General features: G+C 41.6%; 1 protein-coding gene across 3 annotated transcripts in view; it reads right to left on the reverse strand.

Annotated features, from left to right (window-relative positions):
- Nucleotides 1–23,976, reverse strand: part of EPRS1 (glutamyl-prolyl-tRNA synthetase 1) — an 84,062-nt gene extending 60,086 nt beyond the window's left edge. For 2 of the 3 annotated variants that reach the window (XM_011761173.3, XM_011761172.3), the window contains exons 1-6: nucleotides 23,800–23,976; nucleotides 17,550–17,634; nucleotides 8,050–8,149; nucleotides 6,654–6,810; nucleotides 5,538–5,677; nucleotides 3,805–3,899 (exon numbers count right to left, since the gene is read on the reverse strand). In XM_011761173.3, coding sequence (XP_011759475.2) covers nucleotides 3,805–3,899; nucleotides 5,538–5,677; nucleotides 6,654–6,810; nucleotides 8,050–8,149; nucleotides 17,550–17,634; nucleotides 23,800–23,845 — 623 coding nt within the window. In that variant the 5' untranslated portion in view covers nucleotides 23,846–23,976. The remainder of the gene's footprint in view (nucleotides 1–3,804; nucleotides 3,900–5,537; nucleotides 5,678–6,653; nucleotides 6,811–8,049; nucleotides 8,150–17,549; nucleotides 17,635–23,799) is intronic. The other variant, XM_071080916.1, reaches the window with a different exon arrangement.

The following is a 23,976-nucleotide window of genomic DNA, read 5'->3' on the forward strand; positions in this document are numbered from 1 at the left end:
GAGTGCAGTGGCGCCATCTCCGCTCACTGCAAGTTCTGTCTCCCAGGTTCATGCCATTCTCCTACCTCAGCCTCCCAAGTAGCTGGTACTACAGGTGCCCGCCACCACACCCGGCTAATTTTTTGTATTTTTAGTAGAGATGGGGTTTCCCTGTGTTAGTCAGGATGGTCTCGATCTCCTGACCTTGTGATCTGCCCACCTCAGTCAACAGTTGTACAGTTTTAAGACAGTTACCTAGTTTCCCACACAGCTCTGATCTCAGTTGACATCAATATGGGAAGGGGAAAAGTACAACCTCTTGTATGAATTTATATCATTTTTAAATCAATCAAGTTTTTAAAAGTCATTAGCATCCCAGATCAATGATTCAACTTTAAGAAGGGCTTGGGCTGGGCACGGTGGCTCACGCCTGTAATCCCAGCACTTTGGGAGGCAGAGGTTGGCGGATCACGAGGTCAGGAGTTCAAGACCAGCCTGGCCAACATGGTGAAACCCCGTCTCTACTAAAAATACAAAACTTATGCGGGCATGGTGGTGGGCGCCTGTAATCCCAGCTACTCAGGAGGCTGAGGCAGGAGAATCGCTTGAACCCGGGAGGCAGAGGTTGCAGTGAGCCAAGATCACACCATTGAACTCCAGCCTGGACGACAGTGCGAGGCTATGTCTCAAAAAAAAAAAAAAAAAAAGACAAAAGGGAGGGTTTATACACAAAGGCTAATGCAAACAAGTACAATGCAATGTATTTACGGCTATTCAAAACTTTCTACATATAATAAAGGGCTGTAGGCCTGGCATGGTGGCTAACACCTATAATCCCAGCACTTTGGGAGGTCGAGGCAGGCGGATCACCTGAGGTCGGGGGTTCAAGACCAGCCTGACCAACATGGTGAAACCCTGTCTCTACTAAATATACAATAAATAAATAAATAAATAAATAAAATAAAAATAAAAAAATAAAGGGCTGTGATATCCCCAGATGAAATCTTAGATCAGAAAAGAGACAGTAGGGAAAAACTAACAAAATCCCAAAAAAGGATGAAGTTTAATTAATAATATATTAACATTAGTTCATTAGTTGTGAAAAATGTACCATAATAATGTAAAATGTTAATGTTAGGAAAAACTGGGTGCAGGGTACATGGGAACTTTCTGTACTATTTTTGCAACTTTGTGTAAATCTAAAACTATTCTAAAATTAAAAATTTATTAAAAATAAAACTAAATGAAGGGCCATAAATTCCCAGGAAGAAAAATACTGTGATGTACTTTTAACTGAGGGTGTTGCGCCCAATAACATGTTATAACCATTGTCAAGAAGAGACTAACAATCAGTACCTATTATTTTACAGTTAATGTGCTTAGCTTTAAAATATAGAAATTAAGAAAGGTGATGAGATCAAAACATTATTTCAAAAATGTTATTTCTAAATCTGAAATAACATCTGCAGGTCTAACAATTTCAAACCCCAAGAAAGCTAAGAGGACTATAAGTCACAAAACAACTAAAACCATCAGTTAAAAAGTCAATCTATATCAGAATAGCTAAACACACACACACACACACACACACACACACACACACACACACACACACACAAGAATCATGCTGCATGAGTTAGCAGTGATGCTGAATTGGGCTTCTGCCACATGTAACAGATACATGTAGTATAATTTTTAATTATATGGATTCTAGAGCCAGATGGTAGAGGTTTGAGCTTGGCAAGTTACTAAAACGTTGTATGAATCTGTTTCTGAAACCATTTGTAAAACAGAGATAACAATAGTGACTTCCTTAGAAGGCTGTTGGGATTAAATAAGTTACTATAAGTAAAGCACGTGGTAGCACCCGTACATAATAGGTGCTATGTATATGTTAGCTAAGAATAAGAATAAAAGGCTAAGCCAAGCCTTCTGGCCTTTCATTTAAGACACAGAAAAGAAAAAAAGAAAAAATAGTAATTAAAGAAAAACTCTTTAACAGTATAAGAAGAGATGATCAAAATTATGCATAGTAAGAAAAACTAAATACTGATTTATATTCCAAATCCCAAAGCTGTCTCATGAGCATAGTCTCTGAAATTGATATAATTTATAACAAAAAATATTTTATACTGTAAATATACAAACATGGGGAACTCACTATTCCAAGAAATGACAGTGACACGAAATATGAAAAGATTCAAAAAAGACAAATGTTCAAGTGGTACAGCTACAAATGGCCACTGCCAAAAAAAAAAAAAAAAAAGGTGGTTTTATAGGCAATTAAGGTCAACAGGACAATCATGACCTCTCATACCAAGTGCACAGTAGCAGAATACTGGACGGCAGGAACGCAGGATGTCTATAGGTATTAAACCATGTAAGGTAAATATTATTTATAACTGAATCCACTTAGTCAATTACCAATCAACCATTTAATGATCAAGTCTGTGAATTTTCCAGAGTCATCACTTTTGTTTCATCTCCTTCTATCTACCCTTTATTTCACCTCCTGAATCAGCAAACATAGAAAAGCAGAGACAAAAATGTGATATTCTGAAAGTAATTTTACTGTTAATGATGCTTATGAAAGTTTGTGAAGAAGTATTAAATACATAGTTAAAAGAAAATTGTTTCTGTATCTTCCAGTTTCTACTGTGTACTACATAAGGGTGAGAACTGCGTTATGGTGATAGAATACAAAATCTGAAAAAATTAAATTTGGAAATCCTAAATTTGGAAAAAATAATCACCTCAATTATAAAACATGGCAGAACATTTTCCTAATGGTTAATTTTCTAAGTGAGGCTAACTGCTTTAATAAGAGGTATTTTATTATATTAATATCATTGGAAGGACGCTATTATAAAGCTTGTCCAGTATGCTTCAAATAGGATGACAGGTGTGCAAAGACAAAGACTTCATTTTCAGCCCTGGGGAATGGTGGGTAAGGCCTGAAGCAGCCCCAGCCTGGTGATCATCATACAGAACAGTCTTTTTCCCTAATGAGCTATTCAAATACTACTTTCCATGGGTGCCAAGAGATAAAGGGGTTGGGACACCTAATGGAAAGAAAGGAATAGAAACAGGCTTTTCAGGACTCCCCTTCCTTTATTTGGGGGAAAAAATAACTTAAAAACAATGCTGGCTGGGCACGGTGGCTCACGCCTGTAATCCCAACACTTTGGAAGGCCGAGGCGGGCAGATCACGAGGTCAAGAGATCGAGACCACAGTGAAATCCCATCTCTACAAAAAAAATACCAAAAAAAATTAGCCAGGCGTGGTGGCAGGCGCCTGTAGTCCCAGCTACTTGGGAGGCTGAGGCAGGAGAATGGCATGAACCCAGGAGGCAGAGCTTGCAGTGAGCTGAGATAGCGCCACTGCACCCCAGCCTGAGAGACAGAGTAAGACTCCATCTCAAGAAAAAAACAAACAAACAACGCTATCATAACTTGAACTGCTAATTAAAAGGACTGCTCAGGGTACAAACACAAATCCAATTAAATGAAAGCCCAAAAATCTAAAACTAAAAATGAAATTTAAGGTTTTTTATTTGTGGATATTTTGTTAATTACATTTACAGTTCTGTCAGGATAAAATTAAAATGCCGTCTCTTTTACTAAGTTCACAAACTAAAACTACAAATTAAATCAACATTAACAATAATGTAAAAACTATTAAGATGTTTAGAATTTTACCTATCACAATTAAAATCTTACGTTCTTCTATAATATTAACCTATTAATACTTTAAGTATTTAAGCACTGTTTTAAAGCTTTCCCACTAAATATATTCAATTATAAATGTAAGTTACATTTTCTTACCCACTAGCCTCTGGAGGAAATCTGACGGTAACCTTTCCCATCTCCGCACCTGGAAGCTCAACAAATTTCCCAACATCTTGCTTTTTCTCAGGTGCCTGAAAAACACAACCACCATCACAACAAAAAGTCTTATGGTTAAATGTCTAAGAACACACTCATTCAACAAATGTGCCAGGCACTACACACACTGGTTATGAAAAACATGACGACTAGAACATCATCCCTGTACTTGAGGTTGCAAAATCTGATAAGAATATAACTAAAACCAAATACCAGTAATAGAGATATGTTCAGGGTACTGTTAGATCACTCAGTTGAAATTAATCAGCAATATCTAAGTTTATCAGGAAAAGCTTAAAAGGAGTTAAGAAACAAGCTGGACCTCAAAGATAAGTAGAAATGTATCAGATGGAGAGTATATGGGATGCTGGGTACAGTGGTTCATGCCTGTAATCCCAGCACTTTGGGAGGCCAAGGAGGGCAGATCACCTGAGGTCAGGAGTTTGAGACTAGACTGGCTAACATGGTGAAACCCCATCTCTACTAAAAGTACAAAAATTAGCCAGCCGTGGCAGCGTGCACCTGTAGTCCCAGCTACTCAGGAAGGTAAGGCAGGAGAATCGCTTCAACCCAGGAGGCGGAGGCTGCAGTGAGCCGAGATCGTGCCACCACACTCCAGCCTGGGTGATGAGCAAAACTCCGTCTCAAAAAAAAAAAAAAAAAAGAGTATATGAAGTATTCATTCTAAGTAAATAAATAACAGAGTAGGTAAGGCACGAAGGCAGGAAAAAGTAGTGCAATGTCCATTAAAAGTTAGGAATGCATATTGGGTGGGTAGGGAAGGAAGCTGAAATAGATTAAGTCAAAAACACAGAGGACCTTTTAAGTTTGGCTTTTAAGTTTTAGGCAATGGGGAGTCAGTCCTCAGGGATAACAGGACCACGGATTTGTGCTTTCTAAAGTGATACCCTGAACTAGAGAAAGATGAGACAAAAGGAAGTTTAGTTATGAGATTATGGTATTAAACCAAGCAAGGAACAATTAGGCCTCAAAAAAGTGCGATAGCACCGAAGGACAGAAAACAAATCTACACACATGAGAAGTCATAACAGGGCCTCATTGAGTAAATGTGAAATACAGTGAAGGATGAGTAAAGATTTGCAGCCAAAACAACCTGTGTTGTTTTGTGGACTGTGCTATCTTTATCCAAGTAGACAGTAGTTTTCAAATTTTACATTAGAAAACCTTAATTAAATCAAAACTGTACAACACATTCCTAAAATGTAAAACAGATCGAAGTGGAGCAAGTCTGGTTGAGAAAAGAACCTTTTGTACTGTGCACTATGTCACGTTTTCCTACAAAATCAATGAAACAGTGCTGCAGAATCCCAGGACTTGATGCTCAATGGTTCAAAAACCAGGAGATTCAGAAGAAAGAAAAAATTGCAAAGGTGTAAAATTATGAGGTTTTATTTATATGGAGTTTGAACTGCCTAAGGGACATATATTGGATGATCAAAATCTTTAGTTATATAAAGATTAGGGCTTTATATAGCTGAACAGTTAAAAGTGAAATGAAGATATAAAAATGTCAGATTCTTGCAAGAAGATCCTTTTAAATTTATTAAAAGAAAATAAACTTTATGATTAGGAATAATTGTCTTTTCAGACCTAGGGCCTCAGACAGACTGAAATGTCATTTTTTCTTTTTTAAGAAAGAAAAAAAGGCTTACCACTCGAGCTTTGGTTGTTGAAACATCCCACTTGGTACCTACTGACTGGAAGGTCTGCTGGGCTTCAAGAAAGCCAAACCAACGTTTTACATGAACTGGAGCTTTGTTCTGTTTCAACTGTTCTTGCCATGCAGCATTTCCTATGAGCAAAGATAGTTTTAAACTATTCAATCAATCTGCAGCTTCAAAAGCAAAGTTCCAGTTGTGACTAACTGAATGAGATGGCTTAAAGTTGTGCTTCTAAGGAATATGAAATTTAAGTATCTGGGTATACAATGAAATGTTTTCTAAAACAGTGAGCTCTCTGTGTCCATGAGTTCCATAACCGTAGGTTCAACCAACTGAAGATGAAAAATATTCAAAGCTGGGCGTGCTGGTTGCCTGGAACCAGGGGAGGGTGGATGATTGATTACAAAGAGGCATGAGGAACTTTTGGGGATGGTGGATATATTTATTATCTTGATTGTAACCATAGTTCCACAGGGGGGTGTGTGTGTGTGTGTGTGTGTGTGTGTGTGTGTGTATATATAAAAGTCAAAATTTATCAAATTATACATTTTTAAATAAGTGTGGTTTCCTGTATATCAATTATACCTCAAGAAAGTTGTTTTTGAAAAAATTGGCTTTCCAAGTTGGAAAAAGCATATTCTTACCTGTTGCAAACTAGTTGTAGAAGAAGGAAGTGACCTCTAAGAAAAACCACAACTCCACATCACCCCACTACTCCCTAACCTCCCAATCACATACTCGCTGAGCAATAATGGCTTTTTTTCAAGTCAGAGACAAGTGTCTGGAGTAAAATAATAGCTGAAGTAGGAGAGGTGCTAACATAAATGGGATAGAGACTTCTTTATCAGGAACAAGATCAGCTTCAAAGGCAAGAAGGAAGTTGGGGTTGTGAGACAGATGACGGCAGAAAAAGACAGGGAATTCCTGTAGCTGGATAGGAATAAAACAGCCAGGGAGGTCATTCCTCTGTAATAAAGTCTTAAGTTACTGTCTAAACATATATATACATACACATATACATACATGCATACACACAGAAATATGTATAATTCTTATCCAGCAAAATATTAAACGATTAAAACAGAGCATTTTAGGAATTATTGATACCTTTTAGGGTGGCCCAAACACATAAATCTGCTAAACTCAAGGAGTTTCCAACTAAGTATGTTCTCAGAGACAGGCAATGATTGAGTTCATTAATTGCAGACGTAAAGGAATCACATGAAGATAATTTTGTAGCACTGAACTCCAACCAGTGATCAATCTGTGAACATAAAAGATAGAAAAGAAATGTACTCCAACATATAAAAAGACTATAAAAAAATTCTAGTTAACTAGAGCAATAGTACACTCTTACTATGCTTTTCCTTTCTCAAATTATACAATTTATCATTATGTGGATTAAATTCTCATTGCCTAAAATCTAAAATGGAACTTAAATAAATGCCACATTTATTTTGCTATGCTTTCTGCTTTTTTTTTTTTTTTACAAGAGTGTGGAGGGGCACTTCAGGAAAGAATAGGAAAATAAGAATTTGAGAATTGGTACAGAAATAAGTGACCAACCTGAATGAACCAAAGGGACTGTACCCAGCCAAACAGATTCATTTACTTGAAACATTTAAAAGTTAGTACTTAGAAACCATTCTGTGTACTTTGAATTTTATGAGATTTAGGAAGGTTAGAGCAGAATACAAACAGGAAAAAAAGCAGCATCTAAAAAGCAGTACTGTCATCTACTGCATAATGACATTTCAGTCAATGACAGACTGCATATATGACAATGGTCCCATAAGGTTATAGTTATATCTATGTTGTCTATGTTTAGATACACAAATACATATTGTGTTACAATTGCCTACTGTATTGAGTATTGTAACTTGCTAGTATAGGTTTGTAGTCTAGAAGCACTAGGCTATACTGTATAGCCTAGGTGTGTAGTAGGCTATCCCATTTAGGTTTTTGTGGGTACACTCTATGATGCTGATAGAATGATGAAATTGCCTAATAACACATTTCTCGAATGCATCCCATTGCTAAGAGGCACATGATTGTATCAAAAGTTAATTTACTGATATAATTAATTAAACAAGGCATACACTTAGAAAAGAAAATGAGATCCAAACTATGCATGTTACCCTGGTCAAACTTAACTTTCCTAGGCTTGCTGCCTTATCCGTAAAGTAAGAACGTTGGATGAGATGATCTATACAGTCCCATCTGGCTATGAAATGCTAGGAATCTGTGAAGGCAAAGATGGCACTAAACGCTCCCAAAAGAACAGCTGGTAGGGGATTAAACATTCAAACTTAGGAATTACAAAAAAATAATTTTCTTGTGACAACAAAAACAAGATGAGCATTCCATACCTTGGTCTATATAATTAACACTCTGTTAATATCCTTAAGTAGAATAGTTCATAAGCCAACAATAAATGATGAGGTTCCCATAAAAAAACAGAAGCATAAGACAAAACACACACAACAAAATGTTCATTGCTTACCTCAGTGTGTTCCATCAGATTACAGCCATATAACCCAGCTGTAGTTGCAACTCTAGCCAAGTAGCGAAGTATGGAATTCACATCTGTGAATATCACATTTCTAGAATATAAGCATGAGATAAAATATTACTGCTGCTCTAGCAAATCAGTAAGTCATGAGACTTATGAAGAAATGTAAAAATGGAAACCTTATTATATTTACCATGTATTTTCTACTATAGTAAAAAATAGATCTGCTAATTTGTTTGTTTGTTTGTTTCAGATGGAGTTTCGCTCTTGCTGCCCAAGCTGGAATGCAATGGTGTGATCTTGGTTCACTGCAACCTCTGCCTCCAGGGTTCAAGCAATTCTCCTGCCTCAGCCTACCAAGTAGCTGTGATTATAGGTGTCCACCACCATGACAGGCTAACTTTTTGTATTTTTAGTAGAGACAGGGTTTCACGACGTTGGCCAGGCTGGTCTCGAGTTCCTGACCTCAGGTGACCCACCCACCTCAGCCTCCCAAAGTGTTGGGATTACAGGCGTAAGCCACTGTGCCCAGTCTGCTAATTTGTTCTTTACATGTCTATTCAGAGGTGCAAATATGAAAATATAACTGGGATATTGAGAATAACAGTGATTTAAAACAAATCAAGGCTAGCCAGGAGTGGTGACTCACACCCGTAATCCCAGCGCTTTGGGAGGCCAAGACGGGCGAATCACTTGAGGTCAGGAGTTTGAGACCAGCCTGGCTAATATGGTGAAACCCCATCTTCTACTAAAAACACAAAAATTAGCCAGGCCTAGTGGCATGCACCTGTGCTCCCAGCTACTCAGAAGGCTAAGGCACAAGAATCGCTTGAACTCACAGTGAGCTGAGATCACGTCACTGCGCTTCAGCCTGGATGACAGAGAGAGAACCTGTTTCAAAAAAAATAAAATAAAATAAATCAAGGCAAAGGAGCAAAGAATATATTGCTAATAAAGAGGCTAAGAAGGCAGATCAAACCTCGTCCAAACCCATCACAGGCCAGGTGCGGTGGCTCATGTCTGTAATCCCAGCACTTTGGGAGGCCGAGGTGGACAGATTACTTGAGGCCAGGAGTTTGAGACCAGTCTGGCCAACGTGGTGAAATCCCGTCTCTTCTAAAAATACAAAAGTTAGCTGGGTGTGGTGGTGGGCACTTGTAATCCCAGCTACTCAGGAGGCTGAGGCAAGAGAATTGCTTGAACCCGGGAAGTGGAGGTTGCAGTGAGCCAAGATGGCGCCACTGCACTCCAGCCTGGGCAGCAGAGCAAGACTCCATCTCAGAACAAAACACGAAAAACCACACAGTGTTGGTGGGAGTGTAAATTAGTCAAACCACTGTAAAAAGCAATATGGCGATTTCTCAAAGAGCTAAAAACAGAACTACGATTCAATCCAGCAATTCCATTACTGGCAATACACCCAGAGGAATATAGTTCACTCTACCATGAAGACACATACATGCAAATGTTCACTGCAGCACTATTCACAATAACAAAGACATGGACCTAAATGCCCAGCAGTGACAGACTGGATAAAGAAAATGTGGTACATATACACCATGGAATATCATGCAGCCATGAAAAAAAAAACAACAAGATCATGTCTTTCGCAGGAACACGGATGGCGCCGGAGGCCATTATCCTTAGCAAACTGACACAGGAAAAGAAAACCAAATACTGCATGTTCTCACTTATAAGTGGGAGCTTAATGATGAGACCATATGAACACAAAAAAGGGAACAACAGACACTGGGGTTTAAGGGTGGATGTTGGGAGGAGGGAGAAGAGCAGAAAAAATAACTATTGGATGGCTTAGTACCTGGGTTACAAAATAATACGTACAACAAACTCCACATGACACAAGTTTACCTACATAACAAACCTGCACATGTACCACTGAACCTAAAATAAGTTTTTAAAAAATGAATAAATTTATTTTTAGCAACAACACAAAAATACTGCAATGATAAAACAACAGGATACTAAAAAAGGAGTATCCAGAATGTAAAAAAACAGAACACTCAGATACTAAAAATATAATAGCCAAATTTAAAAACCTCAATAGAAAAATGGGATAATAAAGTTGACGAACTTTCCAGAAAGTAAAGAAAAAAAAAAAAATGGGCCAGGCATGTTGGTACACAGCTGTAGTTCCAACTACTCAGGGGGCGGAGGCTGGTGTATCGTTAAGCCCAGGAGTTGGAGGCTGTAGTGTGCTACAATTCCACCTGTGACTATCCATTGCACTCCAGCCTGGACAGCATACTGAGACCTCCATCTATAAAAATAAAAATAAAGAGGCCAAGCACGGTGGCTCACATCTGTGATCCCAGCACTCTGGGAGGCCAAGGTGGGCAGATCACCTGAGATCAGGAGTTCCAGACCAGCCTGGACAACACGGTAAAATCCCATCTCTACTAAAAATACAAAAATTAGCTAGGCATGGTGGTGCATGCCTGTAATCCCAGCTACTTGGGAGGCTGAGGCAGGAGAATCGCTTGAATATGGGAGGCGGAGGTTGCAGTGAGCCTAGATTGTGCCATTACACTCCAGCCTGGGCAACAGAGCAAGACTCCATCTCAAAAACATATAAAAAAATAAAGAGATGGGGCCAGAGCAGGGGTTCACGCCTGTAATCCCAGCACTTTGGGAGGCCAAGGCAGGCAGATCACCTGAGGTCGGGAGATTGAGACCAGCGTGACCAATATGGAAAAACCCCGTCTCTACTAAATATAGAAAATTAGCTGGGCATGGTGGTGCATGACTGTAATCCCAGCTACTTGGGAGGCTGAGGCAGGAGAATCACTTGAACCAGGGAGGCAGAGGTTGTGGGAAGCCGAGATCGCGCCATTGCACTCCAGCCTGGGCAACAAGAGTGAGACTCCGTCTCAAAAAAAAAAAAAAAAAGAGATGGAAAAATGAGGTGACAACTTAGAAAAATAAAAGGACTAATCCCAACACCCACATAAACAACAGAAAATGGAGAGAAAAACATTTTTCAAATCTCAGAAAAAATTTTTTCAATTTCCGAAAGCAGGATTTCCAAGTTTCCACAACGAAAAAGGCAACCAAATGCCCAGCAGAACAGATGAAAAATAGACCCGAACTAAAGCATATGATTGTAAAATTTGAGAATACTGACTCCTAAGGGAAGATTCCTCCAAACTTCCTGAAGTCACATAGAAAAGTTCAATACTCAGAAAGTTTCAGAAGAAAATTACAAAGCAAACAAACAGCAATTATTCCATGAAAAACTAATAGTTTTACATGAAAAGCAATTATACCATGTGGCTCAGCAGTAAATAAAACTTACATGGTCATTATAATGTAAATACAGAACGGTAATCAAACGACAATTATGGTACAACTACACTGGGAGAAAGGGGGAGATAGACAGCAGAAGTTTATGAGTATGGGGTGACTGTGTGTACGGAATGGCAACAGGGGAAAGTGTTTCAGCTTTATCTTTTTTTTTTTTTGAGATGGAGTTTCACTCTTGTTGCCCAGGCTGGAGTGCAATGGCACAATCTCGGCTCACTGCAACCTCCACCTCCCAGGTTCAAGCTATTCTCCTGCCTCAGCCTCCTGAGTAGCTGGAATTATAGGCATGCACCACCATGCCAGGCTAGCTTTGTGTTTTTAGTAGAGGTGGGGTTTCTCCATGTTGGTCAGGTTGGTCTCGAACTCCTGACCTCAGGTGATCCATCTTCCTTGGCCTCCCAAAGTGCTGGGATTACAGCTCCCAAAGTGCTGAGCCACCACACCCAGCTCAGCTTTATCTTTTCTTTTTTTTTTCCTTTTTTTTTTTTGAGACAAGGTCTCCCTCTGTCATTCATGCTGGAGTGCAGTGGTGTGATCTTGGCTCACTGCAACCTCTGTCTCCTGGGCTCAGGTGATTGTCCTGCCTCCACGTCCCAAGTAGCTGGGAGTACAGGCGAAGCCATCATACCCAGCTAATTTTTGCTTTTTTTTTTTTTTGTAGAGACAGGATTTTACTATGTTGCCCAAGCCGGTCTTGAACTGCTGAGCTCAAGCAATGCACCCGCCTCAGCCTCCCAAAGTGCTAGGATTACAGGCGTGAGCCACCGTGCCTGGCCCAGCTTTCTCTTTCTTAGTGGAAAGATATTGTCTAAAACTGGAAAAATAAGGAGAAACAATACTAGAATGTTACAGACAGAGGTCAATACAAAAGAATCAGCTCAAAAGGGTTGAAATGTTTGTTCCTATAGAGGAAAAAATAGAAGATGGGAGGTGAATGGTGCTTTTTACTAAAATACTTACAGCACTATGCCGCTAAAGTATTTGCATATGCAGCTTTCGTTTTTTGTTTCATTTTTTAGAGATGGGGTTCTACTTCTATCACTCAGGCTGGAGTACAGGGCACAATATCGGTTCAGTATACCCTTCACCTCCCAGGCTCAAGCAATTCCCAGGCATCAGTCCCCCAAGTAGCTGGGACCAGAGGAGTGTGCTACTACTCTTAGCTAATTTTTGTAATTCTTCTAGAGGCGAGGTTTTGCCATGTTGCCTGGCTGGTCTCAAACTCCTGAGCTCAGGCAATCTACCCACCCTGGCCTCCCAAAGTGCTGGGATTACAGGTGTGAGTCACGAAGCTCAGCGATAGCTTTGATTAAAAAAAAAAAAAAAATTGTAATGAGACTGGGCGTGGTGGCTCACAACTATACTCCCAGCACTTTGGGAGGCTGAGGCAGGAGGACCACTTTAAGTCAGGAGTTCAAGACCAGCCTAGGCAACATAGGACAACCCTGTTCCTACAAAAAATTTTTAAAAATTAGCCAAGTGTAGTAGTACATGTCTGTAGTCCCAGCTACTCGGGAGGCCGTGGCAGGAGGATCACTTAAACCCAGGAGTTTAAGTATGCAGTGAGTAGTGAGTCGTGATTATGCCACTGCACTCTAGCTTGAGCAACAGAAAAAGATCCTATCTTAACAAAACTCTCCAGCACTTTAGGAACCCAAGGCAGGAAGACTGCCTGATGCCAGGAGTCCGAGACCAGCGTGGGCAACAAAGTGAGATGCTATCTCTACAAAATATTTCAAAAATCAGTCGGGTGTGGCACATGCCTGCGGTCCCAGGTACTCAGGAGGCTGAGGCAGGGGGATAACTTGAGCCCAGGAGCTCAAGGCTGCAGCGAGCTATGATAACACCACTGCACTCCAGTCTAGGCGACAGAGTGAGACCCCATCTCTAAAAAAAAAAAAACAACAACCACATCAAAAACTTTTAATGAAAAAACAGACTAGGGCCAGGTACAATGACTCATGCCTGCAATGCCAGCACTGTGCAAGGTCAAGATGGGAGGAGAGCTTGAGGTCAAGAGATCGAGACCAGACTAGACAATAACGCAAGACCCTGTCTCTCAAAATTAGCTTGGCGTGGTGGCACAGACCTATAGTCCAGTTACTTGGGAAGCTGAGGCAGGAGGATGGCTTGATCCCAGGAGTTATAGGCAACAGCGAGTAATGAGCGTGCCACTGCACTCCAGCCTGGGTGACAGAGCAAGGCTCTATTTCTTAAAAAAAAATTTTTTTTTAATAGACTAATTTTGTCAAGACATTTAAATAACATGATCAAGGCCGGGCACACTGGTTCATGCCTGTAATCCCAGCACTTTGGGAGGCCAAGGCGGGTGGATCACCTGAAGTCAGGAGTTCAAGACCAGCCAGACTAACACGGTGAAACCCCAACTCTATTGAAAATACAAAAATCAGCCAGGTGTGGTGGCGGGTGCCTGTAATCCCAGCTACTCAGGAGGCTGAGGCGGGAGAATCACTTGAACCCAGGAGGCAGAGGTTGCAGTAAGCAGAGATCGCACCATTGCACTCCAGCCTGGGCAACAAAAGCAAAACTCCCTCTCAATAAATACATAAATAAATAAATAAGATATTTGGAACCTTGCAGAAAGACATTAATTTTGAACACATAAAAAGTTTACCTTTGCAGCTGGGTGCAGTGGCTCGTGCCTATAATCCCAGCATTTTGGGAGGCTAAAGTGGGTGGATTGCTTGAGCCCAGGAGTTAAAGACCACCCTAGGCAACATGGCGAAATCCCATCTCTACAAAAATACAAAAATTCACTGGTGTGGTGGCATGTGTCTGTGGTCCCAGCTACTCAGGGGCCAGGAAAAAGGGGAGGGGACACTGAGGGAGGGGAATCGTTTGAGCCCAGGAGACCAAGGCTGCAGTGAGGATTGAGAGGGCAAGAGGCACACAGGACAATTTATTTAGGTTAGTACTTTGAGAATACAATTACAGATTAATTTCCTTTGCTCATATTATGCACAGTCGCCTTTGTGATTATCACTACAAACAGTTTATAAATTTTGTGACCAGCAAGTCAACAGTAAGAGTAAGTCTGGCAAAGACGAATTAGTGGCTTTCAAGTGAAATATGTACCTACTATTAACAGAAGCCAAGCATTTAAGTAATGACTATTTTTCTGTCTTGGGGCAGTACTTTTATTAAGGCAAAAATCATTAGATTAATTCATTAAAGTTAACTTACAAGACAATACTAGCCTAATTCCAATCACTGCAGGTAGGAGAAAGTAACATCACTATAGATATTACATAAATAACATCTGGCTTTTAAAATCAACATATTTGAATTAGCGACATTCTATGTATTACAACTCTTTTTTTTTTTTGGAGACGGAGTCTCACTCTGTCGCTCAGGCAGGAGTTCAGTGGCGCGATCTCGGCTCACTGCAAGCTCCGCCTCCCAGGTTCACACCATTCTCCTGCCTCAGCCTCCTGAGTAGCTGGGACTATAGGCACCCGCCACCATGCCCAGCTAATTTTTTTTTTTTTCTTATTTGTAGTACAGATGGGGTTTCACCGTGTTAGCCAGGGTAGTCTCGATCTCCTGACCTCATGATCCACCCGCCTCGGCATCCCAAAGAGCTGGGATTACAGGTGTGAGCCACTGCACCCGGCCTATTACAACTCTTAATAACACTATGCCACATTCAATTATTTTTAGTCAACAAAGAACTATAAAGCATCAGGAAAAAGAGTGGTAGAGAACGGAAATCCTCCTCTTGGATTATTTTCATTTTTCCCTTTGAGGCTCAACAAGGGGGACTGCAGTTCTCCAACTCAAGAAGCTGCATGGCACTTCTTTCAAATCTATTCCTAAGTTTTTTTTCATGAGAAAATGATACCAAGCTGGTAATACCTCTTATTTTGTATACTGTATCCCTTCCCTAATACAAGTCCTTCTTATGTCAGTTTATTAGGGGCCTTTAACATTGTGTTGAAACATTTCAAAATCTGCGTCCTGCTTGAAAATATATCCTTGAAACCCTCTTTCAATTTGGTCCAGATTCTTCTATCTGGCAAAGTTTTTTAGTTCTTTTTTTGAGACAGAATCTTGCTCTGTTGCCCAGGCTGGAGTGCAGTGGCACGATCTTGACTCACTGCAATGTACATCCACCAGGTTCAACCTATTCTCCTGCCTCAGCCTCCTGAGTAGCTGGGACTACAGGCACGTGCCACCATGCCCGGCTAATATTTTTTTGTATTTTTAGTAGACACGAGGTTTCACCAAGTGAGCCAGGCTGGTCTCAGACTCCTGACCTCAAGTGATCCACCCATCTTGGCCTCCCAAAGTGTTGATATTACAGGCATGAGCCACCGCACCTGGCCACATACCCTGTTTCATAGGGGAGCAGAAAGATAGGGAATGTAGATAATTCTTTAGCGCAAAAGTAAATCATCAGAATAAACGGACCAGGAAGTGGGCGCAGGGAGGTGAGAGAGCAACATTAAAGGAAGATAAGAAACAGAGCTGCACAGGAACAAAGACTGTCTTATGATACGGATAAAGTCACCTAGGTAATATCTTAAAGCTGCCCTCAGAAGAGCAGGTGAAGTCTAAGCTGGGATTGACTGACCTTTCCAGATTATTTGATGAGATCCCTAAGGAGGGGATTTAAGTCAACTGCATTTCTTTTGGAAAGATGCTTTCTTGGTCACATGAGGAGATTCTAGAAAGTCCCTCTCTACGTGATGGGGGAGGTGGGCATGGAGGGCTGTGAAAGGAAACAAGGTTAGAGGTACCCTGATTCTGAGGTAGCTTCTAAGGTCTCTCAGCATGTCAAAGTGCCAGTCTTTGGGATATCACTTTCTGAGGCAACATTCCCCTGTCTGAAACTTCCCTAGAAGTTTCAGTTAAAAGCTGAGTTGGTGGTTGTACAGGAAAAAATCAATAGCTAGGCGCCAAAGGATTCCATTAAACCAGTCACTCATTTCTGGGAATAGGCCAGTCCAATTAAATAACTGTGCCTCATTTCAGGAGCTGGTGTTGCAGATGGGCTCTCAAAGTTAGACCTCTAGTTCCTTTTAAACAGATTACATGGGGAATCAGTTTGCTGAAAAATTTAAGTCTCTAGATTCGGTTATTTTAGAATAAAGAAAAGCATACTTCTTTCTAGGGACAATCTACCTAATTAGTAAGTAAAACAAGCATACAACATTTGATGCTGAATTTTTTTTTGAGACGGAGTCTAACTCTGTCACCCAGGCTGGAGTGCAGTGGCACGTTCTCGGCTTACTGCAACCTACGCCTCCCGGGTTCAAAGCGATTCTCCTGCCTCAGCCTCCCGGGTAGCTGGGATTATAAGCACGTGCCACCACACCCGGATAAGGTTTTATATTTTTAGTAGAGACAGGGTTTCACTGTGTTAGCCAGGATGGTCTCGATCTCCTGACCTTGTGATCCACCTGCCTCGGCCTCCCAAAGTGCTGGGATTACAGGTGTGAGCCAGCGTACCTGGCAATGCTGAATATTTTTTTTTTTTTTTTTTTTTTTGAGACGGAGTCTCGCTCTGTCGCCCAGGCTGGAGTGCAGTGGCCGGATCTCAGCTCACTGCAAGCTCCGCCTCCCGAGTTCACACCATTCTCCTGCCTCAGCCTCCCGAGTAGCTGGGACTACAGGCGCCCGCCACCGCGCCCGGCTAGTTTTTTGTATTTTTTAGTAGAGACGGGGTTTCACCGTGTTAGCCAGGCTGGTCTCAAACTCCTGACCTGGTGATCCGCCCGTCTCGGCCTCCCAAAGTGCTGGGATTACAGGCTTGAGCCACCGCGCCCGGCTGAATATTTTTTTAAATGCCATTCAGAGGCCAGACATGGTGGCTCAATGTCTTTAACCCTAGTGGTTTGGGATGCTGAGGCTGGAGGATGGCTTGAGGCCGGAGGACGGCTTGAGGCCAGGAGTTCGAAACTGGTCTGGGCAACATAGTGGTATCCTACCTCTAGAAAAAACATTTTTTAATTAGCCAGGTGTGGAGGCATGTGCTTGCAGTCCTAGCTACTTGGGAGACTGAGATGGCAGGATCCTGAGTCCAGGAGCTCTAGGTACAGTGAGCTATGATCATGCCAGCGTGGGCAAAAGAGGCAGACTCTGTCTTAAAAAAAAAAAAAAAAAAAAAAGCCAATCAGTACTGAAGATAAAAAGATGAAAACACTTACTCAGAAACACGAAGAATATTCTCTTTCCCTTCTTCAATGGAAATGCTGACATCGTCTTTCACATGTTCTACTGCCAGCAAAGCTCCTATAAATAATATGAAAAGATTTTTTATCTTTAAAAGCAATGCAGTATTTATAACTTGAATCATAAAGCAATCAGGATGAGTCAACAAACCAATATTAAGTCCTGTAAGGACTTTCTCAGTAGTCTGTAGACAGAAAGTATAGTCTTTTGTCTCAGAGCAGCAACAAATCAGAATCCAGAATCCATTCACTAGCATATCCAACTGGTTTTGAATTTGTTCAGCTTTCAGTTAGAGACACTGAAATTAATCTGCTCCTCCCTTCAGAGACAAAAAGAAATTAATATAGTGCCAGCTGCGCATGGTGGCTCATGCCTGTAATCCCAGAACTTCGGGAGGCCGAGACAGGCGGATCACCTGAGTTTGGGAGTTCAAGACCAGCCTGACCAACATGGAGAAACCCCGTCTCTACTAAAAACAGAAAATTAGCCAGGCATGGTGGTGCATGCCTGTAATCCCAGCTACTCGGGAGGCTGAGGCAGGAGAATCACTTGAACTCAGGAGGCAGAGGTTGTGGTGAGCCGAGACTGAGCCATTGCACTCCAGCCTGGGTGACAAGAGTGAAACTGCGTCTCAAAAAAAATAAATAAATAAAATAAAAAATAGCATTGTGCCTTATATAAAAGCTTTTGTTAATATGTTGACCTTGGATTTTTAAAAAACTAAAAAAGAAAAGAAAAAAAAAAGTTATCATTAATAGTATTTGAGTGACTATTATGCCGTAGTCACTATGCTAAATGCTTTACAGTTATAATTTTTCATCTTTGGGGTAACCTGTAGAGTTAGATTAGAAGGACATGGTATCTCACGCCTATAATCCTAGCACTTTGGGAGGCTGAGGTGGGAGGACTGCCTGAACCTACAAGTTCAAGACCAGCCTGGGCAACATAGTAAGACCCTGTCTCTACAAAAAAATACAAAAATGAGCTGGGCATGGTGGTACATGCCTGTGGTCCCAGCTACCCAAGGGGCTGAGGTGGGAGGGCTGCCTGAGCCTGGGAAGTCATGGCTGCAGTGAGCCGTGATTGCACCACTGCGTTCCTGCCTGAATGACACAGCTAAACTGTCTCAAAAAAAAAAAAAAAAAAAGAGTGAGATACTTTCATCCCCATTTTACAGAACAGGAAATAAGGCTTAAAGGAGTTAAATAACTAGCCTAATGTCCCTGACAAAATATATGGTAGTTAGGATCTGAATGCAAGTCTAATGCAGTCCACAGTTCAAACTCTAAAACAGTGTAATATGGCCTCTTGACACTTAATTGATTCATTAATTCTCTGTCCCTTAATTTGGTTAAGATGGACAGGCTGGGCATGGTGGCTCACGCCTATAATCCCAGCACTTTGGGAGGCCGAGGTGGGCGGATCACCTGAGGTCGGGAGTTTGAGACCAGCCTGACCAACATGGAAAAACCCCATCTCTACTAAAATTATAAAATTAGCTGGGCGTGGTGGCACACGCCTGTAATCCCAGCTACTCAGGAGGCTGAGGCAGGAGAATCACTTGAATCCGGGAGGCAGAGATTGTGGTGAGCCAAGATTGCGCCATTGCACTCCAGTCTGGGCAACAAGAGTGAAATTCCATCTTAAAAAAAAAAAAAAAAAAAAAAAGATGGACAACTAGCACCCAGATACTGATTTATGAACACCATGCTCCAGTGGAAACAGGGTTGTGGCAAGGAAAGTACAAAATAAACCTGAAAAATCTTACTGTGTTAGAAAGCAAAGGAGTACTCAAAGACAGAGAAGAGATACGTTGAACGGACACAGAGTCTGCCAGTTATGGTGGCTCAGGCCCATAATCCCAGCACTTTGGGAGGTCAAGGTGGGAGGATTACCTGAGATCAGGAGTTTGAGACCAGTCTGGCTAACATGGTGAAACCCCGTCTCTACTAAAACTACAAAAATTAGCTGGGTGTGGTGGCACATGCCTGTAATCCCAGCTACTCAGGAGGCTGAGGCAGGAGGACCACTTGAACCCAGGAGGCAGAGGTTGCAGTGAGCCAAGATCATGCCACTGCACTCCAGCATAGGCAGCAGAGTAAGACTCTGTCCCCCCGCAAAAAAAAAAAAAAAAAAAAAGGCCAAGCACAGTGGCTCATACCTGTAATCGCAACACTTTGGGAGACTGCGGCAGGTGGATTGCCTGAGCTCAGGAGTTCGAGACCAGTCTGGACAACAAATTAGCCAGGCATGATGGCATGTGCCTATAGTCCCAGCTACTTAGGAGACTGAGGCAGGAGAATTGCTTGAACCTGGGAGGCGGACGTTGCAGTAAACCGAGATCGTGTCACTGCACTCCAGCCTGAGCAACAAGAATAAAACTCCATCTCCCAAAAAAAAAAAAAAAAAAAAGGACATAGAGTCCAGGTTGGAGGGGCTTCCACTGGCAAATCAGGGTACTGACCATCAAAATAAAGGAGATCAATTTTAGCACACCTACACAATGAAATTTTATCCAGCAAATAAAAAAGTGAACTACTGGCCGGGCAATGGTGGCTCACACCTGTAATCCCAGCACTTTGGGAGGCCGAGGTGGGCGGATCATGAGGTCAAGAGATCGAGACCACCTGGCCAACAGGGTGAAACCCCATCTCTACTAAAAGTACAAAAAATTAGCTGGGCATGATGGCGGGCGCCTGTAGTCCCAGCTACTCGGGAGGTTGAGGCAGGAGGATTGCATGAATCTGGGAGATAGAGGTTGCAGTGAGCCAAGATCACACCACTGCACTCCAGCCTGGTGACAGGGCAAGACTCCATCTCAAAAACCAAAAAAAAACAAAACAACAAAAGTACACTACTGTCACAGACAAAAAGATATATGAATTTCAGAAGTATTATCCTAGACATATATGAGAATATAAGAATATATATGATATGATTCAATGTATATGAAATTATAAAAAAAGCAAAACAAGAGTGACAAAAAGATGAGTGGCTACAAGGTGCCAGCGATAGGGAAAGGAATGACTGCAAAGGGGCATGAGAGAACTTTCTGAAGTAATGATGACTGTGGTGTAGATTACACACTGTATACATTTGTCAATCACTTAAAATTGGTAAACTTAATTGTATACAAGTTATAATTCAATAAAACTAATTTTTAAAAATAAAATAATTTTAAATAGAAAATAATACAAATTGTAACTTCTTGAGTATATTTTGCTATGACTTTTTTTTTAAATGGGAAAAAGAGAAAGCTCTCCTCACAGAAAAATGCCAACTAATACATATAGAAGGAATGGTAGAATTGGAAAGTCACCATTTTGCAAACATCATAAAATCATAAAAATCAAGTTAGGTAGGAAGCATCATTGGATACTGAAACTAGTGGGTGAAGGTCAGATGCAAAGAGGAACGTTTACATGATTCCAACGCATCTGCCCATTAAAATCAAGGTTAGAATCATTAGTAATGGGAAAATTAAATTCATGCACCAACTGATGGGCTGCAATGAAGAACAAGGAATAACTATGCTATTCCTGCCAAAGACACAGAGCCTGAATCTAGACACCAGGAAATATCAGACAACTTAAACAGGGGATATTCTTCAAGTTAAGTGGCCTGTAATCTTCAGAAAGGTCAAAGCTATGAAAGCCAAGGGAAGACTAGTAAACCATTCCAGACTGAAAGAAACTGGAGAGAGGTGACAACTAGATGCAAACAAAGCATAATACAGGATTTTGATCCCAACACTATGGAGGGTCTCGTTTTAACAAATAGTGATAGAACAAGGATGGGGTCTGTGCATTAGATGGAAGCATTCTACCCAAGTGTACTTCCTGATTTGGGTGCTCGTGTGAGATCATGTGGAGTTTCCAAGTTTGTTGGGGATGTACACGGGAGTTATGCTGAGGTACTGAAGCCTCATATCTACAGTATGCTCTTGGGTGGTACGGGGGGGAGAAAGGTCTTTGTTCTAGTCTTGCAGCTTTGTTGTAGGTTTGAAATTAACATTAAATATATAACATGATGAATGCATATAAAATAGGAAAATTCTAGCAATGCAACCTATTTTTAAAAAATGTTTCATCTACTTATATTACTTAAAGATAAAATGTAATTGAATTAAACAACTGGGAATAATTAAATCAAAAATTAAAAAGAAGGGGGAGAAGCAATTAGAAAAATTATATATCTGATAACCGGCATACAGTTCAAAAGGACAGACTTAAGAGTTTCATAGAATACTGGCAGAATTCTGAGTTCTGTAATACACTACGGAAACAGGTTCACCTTCAGGGTGATTTTCCAAGTAACGAAAAATGTATCAGGAGGTTGGGGATGGTGGCTCACACCTCTGGTCCTGGCACTTTGGGAGGCCAAGGCGGGCAGACTGCTTGAGGTCAGGAGTTTGAGACCAGCCTGGCCAAGATGGCGAAATGCTGTGTCTACTAAAAAATACAAAAATTAGGCGGGCGTGGTGGTGCGCACCTGTAAGCGCAACTACTCATGTGGCTGAGAACAAGAATCGCTTGATCCTGGGAGGCAGAGGTTGCAATGAGCTCGGTCTCAAAAAAAACAAAAAAAAAAACAAAAAAACCACACCAGTATCAGGAACTTTAAACTATAGTCTCATTTAACTCTGGCAACCAATCCTATGTGAAAGACATTATTCTCCCTTTCTTAAAAGAAGGAAACTATTGGGAGAAGCTAAATAAGGAACCTGTCAAGGTTTCACAACTAATAAGTGGCAGCCAGGATTGGACTCAGGTCTGCAGGAACAAATGTGTTTGCTCTCAAACATGAGGGCACTCTAGTGCCTTTCCAGCCCAAGAATCAAACCCATTCCTTTTAGAGTTCATTGATTTGTTGTGCGGTTAGTCCATTACTGCAACCAATACGCCAAAACATTATCATCTTTTAAATCTTAAAATGGCTATCAAGTTGTGTTTTTGTTCAACAGCCTTAAAACATCACCAGAGAACATAATGAATAATTTCATCAGCCCCACGGGGCCAGTTGTATATAAAAGTATGGGCTTATTGAACACTATAAAGCACTGTATGTCTATTATCATACATACGCATTAGCAAATATTAGGTCAGGCCGGGTACCGGGGCTCACGCCTGTAATCCTAGTACTTTGGGAGGCCAAGGCAGGATGGTTTGAGCCCAGAAGTTTGACACCAGCTTGGGCAACACAGTGAAACACCATCTTTCCAAAAAAGACACAAACAGAAAATTAGCCAGGCATGGTGGCACGCGCCTGTAGTCCCAGCTACTAAGGAGGCTGAGGTGGGAGGATCACTTGAGCCCGGAAGTTCGAGATTGCAGTGAGCCTTGAAAGCGCCACTGCACTCCAGCCTGGACGACAGAGCAAACCCTGACTCTCAAAAGAAAAAAAAAAAATCGTCAAACTACTTAAATTCTTTTGTGTAAATTTCCCAAAGTAATGAAAAAGCAGATATTCTAAGCAATCCACCAACAATAACCTTGGTCATGTCGCAAAAGTCATTCCAAACCGAACTTAAGATGTATCAGTAAGGTGACAGATCCAATGTTTACTCTGAAATATACTACACATCCACAGGGTGCAGTAAAAGCAACTGCATCAGTCTACAGTGTACCTGGGTGTTTTCCCCAATTACCCAACACCTTTAATTAAAAATAAATGCAGCCTCAGTTGAAACCCTAAATGCTAATACGCTCGCCTGGCTTCTTTCTTCTGAACTCGATAAAACGTAAGGAAAATTTGACTCAAGTGAACCGAGGATTTCTTCTGAGAGGACAGGAAAGGAGGTAAGAAAAAGGCTTAGTCGGAGAAAAAATGCTAAAAGAGAAGTGACGATAATTGGATTTTAAGTTTTAAAAACGTTATTTCCACGAGCAACTCTCGGTCTCCGGGGGAAAAAGGGAGAGGTGAGTTGACCGGGAGTTCATCCCTCTGAGAAGAAGATCCGAAGCGGAGTCTCGTGTTGCCTAGCCCGGGCTCACACCGCGCCTCCCTCCAAGCCCGGGAAAAACATCTTCAGGAGCAGATGCACCTGCCGGGGACAGGGGGCGAAGGGAGCAGAGCCTCCTCCACGTACAATTCTGGGGCGTGGGGCAGGTCCAACTTCCCAGATGGTGACCACCACTGCGGAAAGCCGGGGCGCAGCGACCTTCCTCGCCCCGCACCCTCCCTGGCTGATGCAACCCACACAGGTCACTGGCCTCGGTCCCTTACCTAAGGGAGGGTCTCCTGAATTCACGGTCAGACAGAGCGTCGCCATCTCCACCAGTCCGCTGGTCTACCTGTCAGTACGCCCGGCTGGTGCCAGAACCACGCAGAACCCCGCGAAAGCAAGAAGATGCAACGTGTGCGCGTACCCGACGCCGCCGCAGCCTTCGCTCCGCCCCTGCG

The sequence above is a fragment of the Macaca nemestrina genome, chromosome 1 (genome assembly GCF_043159975.1).
Source record: "Macaca nemestrina isolate mMacNem1 chromosome 1, mMacNem.hap1, whole genome shotgun sequence".
Classification (NCBI taxonomy): domain Eukaryota; kingdom Metazoa; phylum Chordata; class Mammalia; order Primates; family Cercopithecidae; genus Macaca; species Macaca nemestrina.